This window comes from Rhincodon typus, chromosome 18 (genome assembly GCF_021869965.1).
Source record: "Rhincodon typus isolate 14 chromosome 18, sRhiTyp1.1, whole genome shotgun sequence".
Classification (NCBI taxonomy): Eukaryota; Metazoa; Chordata; class Chondrichthyes; order Orectolobiformes; family Rhincodontidae; genus Rhincodon; species Rhincodon typus.
In genome coordinates, this window is record NC_063349.1 from 37,012,919 (window position 1) to 37,025,264 (window position 12,346).

Sequence of the window (12,346 nt, forward strand, 5' to 3'; positions counted from 1 at the left end):
AAGACAGATCTGAAGATAATTCCGTCACATATTGAATTTTGTGTGGACTGTGGAGTTATAACAATTCTTTGATTGTAGAAAGCATCACTTGTCGGGAATGATTGCATTGTTGCCAGTTGACAGGTAGTCCGAGTTTGCCGTTTTCTTATTGGACGATCGCTAGTTTCGCTCAATGATACCATCTGTTTCTAGCTGTTGTAGTTTTTGCGACACCTAGGTGTGGATTGCAAATGACAGTTGTCTCAGATTTTGTGAAACTGGTGGAACTGTTGTGTCAATGCTAGGAGCATGACAATACCTTTTCCCCAGATCCTGTAAATAAGGAAGGATAAGGGTGTATATAGTCTGATCATCAATCAGAGTCATGTGCTTTCCAGCAGTCTGTACAAGTTTGAATCCAAACCTATTGAAGAGGTTTACCACATAAGGCTTTGGAATTTGGCTGAATAGAAAATGAACCTGTCTAGGGTGGAATTTTTGTAGCAGATTGAAATTGTGCTCATTCCCCAAATAATAGGCAAATATAATAGGCAAAAAAAAAGACAAATAATAGACTTGTCATAGAGTTGAAATATGCCTATCACAGGATTTAGAGGAAATTACTAAAAGTGTTGACGTTTATTGAACTTGCTACTCAAATTAGATACTATTGTGGCATCTTCAATAACCAGCACCCATGATCTCAACTAAGTACTCCTTAAAGTAATCAGGTGCTTTGCCTTTTATAATGTAATATCCATGTTGTATCTTGCTCTCAGGAAGAATCATGCGTTGAACTAATGTAGTCATTTTTGACATTTTCTAATCAATCCATTCAGAGATGTTATTACACACTTCTGGAGCAGGTGTAACTTGAACCTAGGCCTCCTGGCTATGAGGTAGAGATACTACCACTGTGCCACAAAGAGCCCTTAGTTGAAGTTAACTTTGACAACTTGCAAAATGATTCCACTTTGGGCATGTGTTGCACTTTGCCCTCAAGTTGAACATGGAGAAGTGACATGGTGAGGATTTCCAGTATATTTTGTCCAGAATTATTTTCAGGGAGCACTTAAGGCTGTATCAAACATAGATGTATCATCTGCTGGCTGCTTGAATACACACTGGCTTTCTGCTCTATGACAATATACAAATACTGGTTTCTTGTGGACTGCCATTACATCTGCACTGTTCATCCCCATAGTGAGCAAGTAGGCCTGGAGCCCTGAAATCATTCCCCCCACCGTGCCCAGACAAGTAAGAATCTCCCGCTAAAGAATGAAATGATGCTGAGACCTATATATTTAAAGTGTTCTTCAGCCTCCTCATTGGCATGTGTTGTGTCTGTTTGTTATTAAATGTCTTGCTTTTCATTTGGTGTTGTCAACTAACTGATAAGCATTGGTTCCAAGTAACAATTTGATCTTCCTCAGACATGATAAAGATGTTGCATGACTTGACCCCTTTATTCAAGCCCATTTACTGGCAGCAATGATCCACACACTCCTATTTGCTTCAGAAATGTGAATAACCTATAAAAAGCACCTTAAAACACTAGAGAAGCATCAGCAGTGGTATATTTGCAGGATCCACCATACCTGGATTGCAAGAAAGATGATTCAACAAACGTGACTTCTTCACAGTCAACATACATCAACAAGGCACTAATCGCCCAAAACCTATTTTGCTGGGTAGGACATTGTGTTCATTTGCTCAGCATCTGAAACAACTGCTTTACTGAGAACTCAGTGTGGCAGGAGACAAAGGAATCATTTGTTGTTGCCCTGAAAGCTTCCCTGAAGACGTCAAACAGCCCTGCCGACTCATGGAAGTCCCTGGCTTGTGATTGACTAAACGAAAAAGATGAACACATCAAGGGCTTCATGGTCTTAGAGAGGTGAAATTGAGTTATTGACAAGAGCGCACACACCTCACAACAAATCATCTGCCTCAGCTTTCAAGCAATACCTGTCCCACATGTGACAGAGTCTGCAGATTGCTTATTGAACTTATTTCCAAACCCATCAAAATGATGTGGGAGCAAGCTATCCTCGATTCTGGGGGACTGCCTAATAAAATGAAGCTAAACCAGTGCACATAGGCATAGCTAAGAGAAGCAAACTCATTGAAATTAAAGCACAAATCTAGTAGGCTCAACATTTAAACCCAAAGCTTAGTGAAGCAGAGAACTTTAAGTCATATTGATTATAATTATTTCTGACTGTCTTTCAGCTTGCACAGATAATGAAGGCCAGCCACGGTCAGCAGGTGAGACCTGGAATGGATCACATAAAGGATGCTGCATGTACAAGTGCTTGGGGAATGGAACTGTTGTTGCCATGGAACCTGAATGTGTTGAAGTACCATCACCAATTTGTGAAAGAGAAGGAGAAATAATTATTGATGTCATCGAGGAGGGAGCGTGTTGTCCAAAGAAAATTTGTGGTATGTGTTAATTATTAGAATGAAATGGCATAGTTCTGTTTAAACCGATGGAAATGTGAATTAATTTGCATTTTTCTTCAAAAAAGGCAATGATGACCCATATCTCTCAGACTCCAGTTAGCTGGAGACCAGATGTACTCAGACAGATGCAGCAATGGGATCCTTAGGAACTCCCAACACACTGACGATTTGGTAATTACCCAGAAAATCTAAACATCAGTCAACAATTAGCCAGCATCTGCAGCAGAAAAAGTCTCCAACTCTGAGTTAGAGTCTAAGACCTAGAGTTGCTACTCGCTTACCTGGATAGTTATCCAGGAAGGGTAAAAGGGGTTTAAAATGCTTGGCCTCTTGCCTAATTATAAAACTGAACCCATTCACCAACTCACCATTGACCCCCAATCACTGGCTTTGACATCTACTGAGCGCTGACTCCAGCCCCACCCTCAATAGACTGACAGACCCTTGATATCCACGTGTGCCCCAATCAAATATAATCACTGCATTCAGTAATTAGAAGTGAGGCAGTACTATTTTTTCCATTTTTGTCTGAATCTTCCAGTGAGTGGCCATCACAGTTGATTGCCAATCTGTTCCTTTTTAATTAGACATCCAATTCAAATTTCTGTGAAACACAGAGCGTATCTGATCTGGGAACCCTCCACTGCATTAAAGGGTCGATGCTGGAGGCAAAGCCATGTTTCTTTCTAACACAATATCAGCATTGTTCAGGGTTTAAAGATCCAAAGGTACTTTGTCAAGGAGAGAAGGTAAATGTGTAAGATAAGTGGGTGAAAGTTAAGTGAATGAGGGAGGATGGAGCCGGGAAGGTGAGGGTGAGGTTTCGGAGGTGGGGGAGGGTATATAGGTGGCAGGTAAGTGGTTTAGAGGGTAGGGTAGATCGGGTGTTCGGGGCATATCAAGTCAGTGGGAGGCTGGTAGTTGTCAGAGAAGAAGGGCTGAAATGTCAGGGAGAAGGGGTTTGGATATCGGTCAGTGTCAGCAGTCAGATGAGGGTTGGGTGTGGGTAGTTGCAGGTGTCAGTAGAATAGTTAGAGTTAGAGAAGTGTTAAATGTCTACCCTTCTGTTAAGTAAGTGGGAACCCTGCAAAGTCTTTGATTCCAACTCAGAGTAGAGAGTTTCGCGAGAATTTCAAGTGCTGAGTAATTGTCCATTGGAAGTTTAAATTCCCTGGGTGATTACCACATAGTCTGTGTGTCAAAACATTGGCGAGGTCTTGGAGAGCATCTACGCCTGGTCTCCAACAATCTGGCCCATATTTCATTCTTTTCTCTTTCTAGTGTGTCTTTTTTTTTGGCTTTTTGTCTTTGCGTATTCTCATTTGCTCACATTTTGTATTCCTCAGTCATTTACTTCCTGGTTACCTGGCTGCCTCAGAATGATCACTCTGCACTTGGTCTTGCTGCTTCTGTTCAATCACTACTTTTACCACATTCTGTGTTCACATCAACATTACAGAAAACCACACTGATGAATTCTGAAGGAAAAAAAAATTAGAGAAATACTTTAAATTATTAGTACTTTACAAGAATGATTCTGTATTGTATGGAATATTATAAGTTTAGACAATGTGAAATTTCAATTGGACCAGTAATTACAAGTTGATGTGTAAAAATTGATACCAACCTAAGGGGCACTACTGGAACCTGATTCTAGTTAGGAAATTATAATTTGAACTGGTTCCCTAATCGACAGGATTTCTACTTCTTTGAAGGTAATGAAAAGCTTTATTTAAGGTATGTTCTTGTTCAGTCTGCCTTTCAGTTTTGCAGAGTTTCTGTTGTGGGCAGCTGAAGGTCTGGAACTTTATTAGTTTGGCTCCTATTCCATGAGATAATGGGAGGGTGTGGGAAGGGGTACTAGCAAAAATAATAATTTTGCTGGTAATTTTCTTCAGACTGGCATGGGCCACAGTCACTCTGACCAGAGTTTCACTGAGTTCTGCTTCTTTAATAGAATGGGTACTGCTGTTGTTTTGCTCCAGATGTAGATTCCTGTTGCAAGTATACTCACAATTCCATGCATAGAATCTGATGCAGAATTAATGCAGTGGATAGTAATGCTGACTTCTGTATTTCTACTCCCTTCAATTGATTTGCAAAAATTCTACCATCTGGGGCGGCACAGTGGCTCAGTGGCTCAGTGGTTAGCATTGCTGCCTCACAGCACCAGGGACCCGGGTTCAATTCCACCCTTGGGCGACTGTCTGTGTGGAGTTTGCACATTCTCCCTGTGTCTGCAGGGTTTCCTCTGGGCACCCCAATTTCCTCCCATAGTCCAAAGGTGTGCAGATTAGGTGGATTGCCCCAAGTGTTCAGGGATGTGTAGATTTGGTGCGTTGTAGGGGGATGGGTCTGGGTGGGATTCTGCAAGGGCTGCTGTGGACTTGTGGGGCCAAAGGGCCTGTTTCCACACTGTAGGGATTCTATGCCTTGTCTTAGATTGAAATGCAGGGTAATTAAATTAAAATAACATTTTGAACTTATTGTATAATGAAGTATACTATTCATTGGCATATGGAATGATTCTGGAAAAAGGGACGAACTTGAGAAATGAAAACTGTCTAACTATGTGTATTTTCTGCAGAGTGCAATTTGACCATCTGCGGAACTGATGTTCTGACATGTGAGAATGGAAATAAGTTGGTGATAGGCTATAGTGCCATTTCTTGTTGTCCTGAATACCGATGTGGTAAGTTTGTAGAAAATATTAGATTGACATTTATGGAGATTTGGGATCATTTCTACTTTCAATGATGATGCAATGCTAATAGTTAAGGATTAGGATCTGGTTAAAGTTGACAAAATGAAAAATCATCTTGGTATGCAATGGTTGGCTGATCCACAGTCACCAATGGTACGTAGCAAGAAGCACACCTTGGTGTATAGTTTAAATAACAGGTTAGAAATAACCTGTATCAATATAAGCTGGAAGTGTGTTGGCAAATGTTAAAAATACATCACATTTAGAGTAAAGTAATTGTTTGAAGCTGAAGACACAAACTGATACAGTTGTATGGTTCAAACTTGAATTTATTTAACGATTTCATTTATTTCTGTATGTTCTTAATTTGTTTTATACAAATACTGTCCTACAGTGTGGCATGTGTAAAATGTTCATTGTTCTGGTTGAGTTTGTAAGTGGAACACTCAATTATTTATGGTATTCTTGGTATTGTTGTTTGCGTACAGAATGTGATCCTCTGGCTTGTCCAACTAGTTCACCACCAGTATGTAGAGAAGACCAATTTCTTGTTGAAGTGCGAAAAGATGATTCTTGCTGTTTCTCCTTTCAGTGTGGTAAGAATACTTGGTTCAAATTTGGACTTACAGTTCACATTTTTTACTCGTTTCCAGAGCAAAAAAAAAGCAATTGCCACTGGCAGACCCACATATTCCATGAACTAAAGCTTGCAATCTTATGTGAATCAACTTGCCTTCCACAAGGCAATTACCATTTTCAATATTATTGTCAACTGATTTGTTCCTGGGTGATAGAACAATGAAGAGATCGGACTATATTCTATAGAACATTTAAGAGTGATAGGTGATCTCATTGAAACATACAAAATACTAGAACCAGGGGAAACAATTTCAAAATAAGGGGATCGCCACTTGGGACTGAGATGAGGAGAATACTTTTTTAGTTACAAAGTTATGAATGTTTGGAATTCACTGTCCCAGAGGGCAGTGGAAGCTCAGTCATTGAGCATGTTTAAAGAAGAGGTTAACAGATTTCTAAATGTCAGTGACGTAAGGGATTTTGGAGTACTGTGGGAAAAAGGCATTGAGGTGGATTATCAGCCATAATCATATTGTATGCCAGAGCAGGTTCGATGGGTTGAATAGCCTACTCCTTCTCCTATGTTTCTGTGTATTATGCAATAGAGATTATTGCCCAGATCCTTTGATCGGAAGATAGTCATTGCAATGTACCGTGACAACTGCACTGCAAAGCCACTCAGTAATCTTGACGTACTGACTATGCAGTAATCAACTTGGAATAGGCACTTACCTATTGTTTGGAAGACTGTTAAAAATGTCCAAACTTTGGATTGAATTGGATTTGTAGACTCTCCAGGGATCTGGCTTACTTACCTGAATATTACCCAGGAAAAGTTACATGAACTAAAACCAGTTCTAACCACTGGGTAACTGTAAAACTCCAAGGCATCCCCCCACCACCTGCACCTGCCAAAACTTCCCATTGATACCCCCAGCTTGACTTCCCTGACTCATACCTCCACCGCATCCCTGACCTGACCTGATCCCTCTGACCTGACTCACCCAGCACGGTCTCCAATCCAACGTGATACAACCCCATACAACTCCATACTCCATCATGACCTGACATCATCAGCTCACCCTGACATGATAACCAGAGCATTGAACTGACCCTCCTGATCCAATACCCCCACAACCCTGTATCTCATAACCCCACCTAACTCAATCTGACCCATCTCCGACCTGACCCGACCCCTCCTAATCCAACCTGACCTGACACCCCCAACCTAAACTGACATCACCCCTGACACCTGACCTGATCTGACCTGACCTGACATAACCTTAACCGAACCTTACCTGATCCAACCCAATTATCTGGTGCTGGCCTTCCCGACCTTAGCACTTACACCTATGCCCAACCTCCCCCCAGATCCACATTACCCCCTTACATGCTTATCTCCTACCCTAACCCTCACCCAATTATCACTCCACTTCCTTGTTCACCTACCTGTCATTTAACACTCATCATCCCCAGTCCTGTTACCTTCTCTCCAACATGTTGAGGCTTTGGATCTTTAATTCCAAGATTACAACAGTTGCTATTTAGCCTCTAGCATTGATCCTGCACTGTATTGGAAGATTCCTAGATTAAGCACTCGCCATGTTTCTGAAGAGGCCTGCAGCAAAATTTCAGGCCCATAAGAAGAGATTGCCAAGGCCGTGGAAGTGAAAAGAAGCAGAGACACATTCAGTCTTTGATTGCCATTCCTCGGAAGATTCGGCCTGAAGAGAAGGTATCCTCTTTGTAAGGCAACAAATATAATTGCTCTTACATTACACTTTCTAATGTTACACGTACAGGCACAGTGCAAGGATTGCATGATGTTTTTGATTTTTCTGTCGTGTTCTGTGACTTCTGGAAATGTTGATGTCTTGGACAGTTCCCTATTCTCAATTGACATCAGCTAATTACAGTCCATTTTAAAATCACAACATACTATGGAACCAAAGGTGTACCAAAAATATTAATACTGGAGACATGATACAGTGGGGCTTCTACCATAGGGTTAAATGGTTTATATATTTCCACTTTAACATCAAAAATTTGACAACAGACCTTAGATATTTTCAATTGACGTAGTTATTGAACCTCAGAATAATTTGAATCAAAGTGGGAAAAAAATTAAGCAATTAAGACATGAACAATAAATACTTTTGTTAGATACAATTGGTTTAAAAATCATGGCTTCTGTGTAGTTGACTGTATTAGTCGATACTGCATCATGATTTTTTTTAAGTAGATGGATAAATATTAGACAATGCATTTAATGTGGATTAAACCCATGATAAGTATCAAATGCTCCTTTCCAATTCAGTGTGTGAGTCGTGTATTGACCCAGTTCCGATGTGCAATGAGGGAGATATTCTTGCTGTAGACCTCAACACCACTGATCGCTGCTGTCCATCATACCATTGTGGTGAGTGCAATTAGAACTTTCTCATTTATAATCTACTTGCTGAGCAATTCATATAAAGTTTCATGAGTATTTTGAAATAGAAGTGGTGTTAATCAAAGAACTATGGATAAAAACCAAATGGACTGCGGATGTTGTAATTCAGAAACAAAAAAAGAAGTTGCTGGAGAAGCTTAGCAGTGTTCTGAGGAAGGGTCACTGGACCTGAAACGTTAACTCTGATTTCTCTTCACAGATGCTGCCAGACCTGCTGAGCTTTTCAAAGAACTATGGATGCTGGAAACCTGAAACAAAATCAGAAGTTGCTGGAGAAACTCAGCAGGTCTGGCAGCATCTGTGAAGGAACAGCAGAGTTAACGTTTTGAATCATGGAGTCAAACAGTCATAGAGTCATAAAACATGAAAACAGACTCTTCAGTCCAACATAACCCCAAACTAAACTAGTCCCAATTGCCTGCTCTTAGCCCACGTCCCTCCAAACCTTTCTTATTCATGTACTTAGCCAAATATCTTTTAAATGTTGCAATTGTACCTACATCCACCACTTCCTCATTCTACACTCGAACCATCCTCTGTGTAAAAAATTTGCTCTCTCGTCTCACCTTAAAAATGTGCCCGCGTTCTTGAAATTCCCCATCCTCGGGAAAAGACAACTACTATTAACTCTGTCTATATCCCACATTATCTTATAAACTTGTATCAGGTTGCCTCTTAACCTCCTATGCTCCAATGAGAAAAGTCCCAGCCTATCCACCTTGCTTTATAACTCAAACCTTCCATATCCAGCAACATCCTTGTACATTTGTTCTGTACCCTTTCCAGCTTACTAATATCCTTGCTACAACTGGGCGATTAGAACTGGCCACAGTATTCCAGAAGAGGTCTCACCAATGTCCTGTACAACCTCAACATGATCAACTTACCAAATCCTGTACTCAAAGGACTGAGTAATGAAGCCAAGTGTGCCAAACGCCTTTTTAACCACCCTGCCAATATGTGATCCAAACTTCAAAGAGTTATGTACCTGCACCCAAAGGTACCTCTTCAATAAACACTACCCAAAGCCCTACCATTAGTTATATAAGCCCTATCTTTTGTTTGTTATACCGAAATGGAATACCTCCAGTAACCCTTCTTCAGAGAGTCAGACCCTCTCTCTGAAGAAGGGTCACTGGACTCAAAACATTAACTCTGCTTTCTCTCCATGGAGTCTAGTGCATGTTGTATGAGCAAGGCTTTGTAAAGGATGGGAAGAATGGAAGAAGGCCACAACAAGATACATTGCCTGTCAATTGTGAGCAAATATTCAGTGTGTGCTTTTGTAATTTGGAGCCTCCCTCTGTTTGTATTTTGTGAACTTGATCTCTTTTTTTCCTTTACATTTCCTTTTAGATATGCCTGTTTCCTTTTATCCTGATGGTTTCTCATTTTTATTGCTAGGCTTTTACCTCTGCTCAAACTTTTACTGCATAGTTCCACGAGAGGTTAATTACTGTAAGAAAATTCTTTTAACAATTATGTTTACTTGGAGTATACAACGCCATTGCAATTATTGAACCAAATATTTAATTTTTTTTGTATTCTTGGCTCCAGTTGTCATTTGCTTCAGTCTATTTTATTCTGAAATTTTCAAAGAGAAGTATCTACTGATTTAAATTAAACAATAACTTGGTAAATCTTCCTTTGAAATATTGCATTTTAACACTTCTTGTGCTTTCCTATTTTCTCCTTAATTTCAGAGTGTGATGAAAATTTGTGCCCTCCTCCTGATAAGATCTGTACAGATGGAACTAAACTAGTGAAGAAACCTATTTCAGGAATCTGCTGTCCTGATTGGCAATGTGGTAACTAGAGTCATTTTTTATATAATTGCATTCTTTCATAGGATGTGGGAATTGATGAGTAAAGCAGCATTTGGTGACTGTCCCTGGAGTGACCTTGAGAAGGTAGTGGTGAGCTTGCTTGCAAACATAGGAGTAACAGGAGGCCATTCAATTCCTTGAACCTGGTCTGTCATTCAATAAGATGATGGCTGATCTGATTGTGACCTCGACTGTACACTCCCACTTAGCTCTGTTACTATTTAACTCAATTGTTATCCAAGAACCTGTCCATCTGTGTCCTAGAAAAAAAAAATAATGAAACCACCTCCACCAGACTTTGGTAAGTTCCAAATATTGATTTGGACCCTCTGAGAAAAAAAAGTCTTCATCTCTGACTTAAAGGGAGCCCTCTTATTTTTAAACTGTGCCCTTCTATTCTAGTCTCCCCACAAAGGTCAATGTCCATTAAACATTTACCTTGTCAAGATCTCTCAGGATCTCAATAAGATTGCCACTTGTTATTCTAAACTCCAGCCTGTTCAGCCTTTTCACATAAGATAACTCCTGCATCCAGCTATAGGTTGTGAAAGGTCTCTGAACTGCTTCTAATGCATTTGTATACCATATTAAATAAGGAGAACAAAACTGTATACAGTACTCCAGACGTGGTCTCACCAATGCCAGTACAACTCTAACAAAGTTTCCCTAATTTTGTATTCCATTCCTTTTGTCTTCTTGAAATGCTACAGTACATGGGGGAGGTAGTAATTATACATCATTAAAAACAATGTTTGAACAGATTAGAACTTCCCATTAATTTAAATTTTGTTTTATCTTACAGCCTGTAACTGTGGGAACAATACAATTATTTCATGTAAAGTGGTAAGTAATTAAAATTAGTCATGGAACTTTGTGTGTTGTAACCAATAACCTGGCATGCCTCTAGAATGTGGCTCAAGACACAGGACAGAAAAGGGTAGCTAAAATGCCCAGTCCCCTTTTAATATGATTTCAGATTTTAAAAGGATGAAATTTGCAACTGGCATAGTGCAAATGCTGAAACCTCTAACTGGTTCTCTGAATGAGTCTATTACAGTTTCCATGGTCATCGACTTTCAAGAAATATAAATTAATCTTATTATTTAGAATAGAGTATTGCTGCATCTATTCACTGATAACAGAAGACCAGCAGGACCTGGCACTTTTTAAGAAAAAATCTTGTCCTGTGGTCAAGTTGGTAAAGTGCCAATGTTTGTACAATTGATGTTTCAGTCGATCTGTTATCTCCCCTTTGTCAATATTCTTCACACACCCATGAGAATTAACTAAAATGTCCATGCCATTGCATGTGTGGCCTCTAGCGATAGTGGTATAAAGATAGCATGCACATTTCTATGGTTCCTCCTGGCACTGTATGTAGTACTGACCTAAAATGTGGCACTCTATGTGGCACAGCTGCCAGATTTAATATCAGTAGAAATATTTCCTGTTAAAATACTGAACATTTGTACTGTAGTACGTTGTACTTATGAGAAGGCTACATAATGAATGTAGGCCTACCTGGTTACTGGGTAGTCCCATAGATCATATTCAACGTATACTTCACCCACAAGCCCCAGAACTGATAAGCTCCATATTGACTTTAGCTCTTCCGCATAGTTGACCTCAGTGTGGCTTTCTATTGATTATTGGAGATGAGTTTATGCTTTTTTCCAGATGTAAATCTAACTGATGAAAGACACCTTTAAAGAGGCTGCATCATAATTCTTGGCGTCAATGTAGTTGGATATAGTCCAGGATCCCTGCAACTTTTGATGTCAATGTTCAGCTGCATTGATACAATGCAGTATAACTGCACTTAAATATCATGTTTCTGCTAAAAATTAGATTATGTCTATATTTGTTAGGTATTGCTTCAACAATTTTCATGTTTTAATTACTCAAAAATACTGCAATATTCATTGGGACCAGTTTTCCAAGCAACACTCATCACGGAGACAGTTAGTGAAAGGTTTTGTTCGCTAATTTAATTCATTCAGAGTATGTGGATGTTGCTGGCTCGGCCAGCATTTATTGCCCATCCCTATTTGTCCTGAAGAAGGTGGCGGTGAACTGCCTTCTTGATCCGCAGCAATCCACTTGGCATAGGTGCCAAAAATGCTGTAAGTCAGGGAATTCCAGGATTTTGACTCAGAGACACTAAAGAAACAGCAATATATTAACAGGATTCAGGATGGTAAGTGGCTTGGAGGTGAACTTTTGGGTTGTTGTGGTCCCATGTATCTACTGCCCTTGTCTTTCTAAATGGTAGTGGTTGTGGGTTTAGAAGGTGCTGCCTGAAGAATTTTGGTGAATTTCTGTGATGCATTTTGTACATGA

At 39.9% G+C, this 12,346-nt stretch overlaps 1 protein-coding gene across 1 annotated transcript in view; it reads left to right on the top strand.

Annotated features, from left to right (window-relative positions):
* otogl (otogelin-like) overlaps nucleotides 1-12,346 on the top strand; it is a 198,108-nt gene that overhangs the window by 158,368 nt on the left and 27,394 nt on the right. Inside the window, exons 44-49 of the mRNA XM_048607915.1 lie at nucleotides 2,212-2,424; nucleotides 5,033-5,137; nucleotides 5,638-5,745; nucleotides 8,046-8,147; nucleotides 9,884-9,988; nucleotides 10,809-10,849. Of these exons, the coding sequence (XP_048463872.1) occupies nucleotides 2,212-2,424; nucleotides 5,033-5,137; nucleotides 5,638-5,745; nucleotides 8,046-8,147; nucleotides 9,884-9,988; nucleotides 10,809-10,849 (674 nt within the window). The remainder of the gene's footprint in view (nucleotides 1-2,211; nucleotides 2,425-5,032; nucleotides 5,138-5,637; nucleotides 5,746-8,045; nucleotides 8,148-9,883; nucleotides 9,989-10,808; nucleotides 10,850-12,346) is intronic.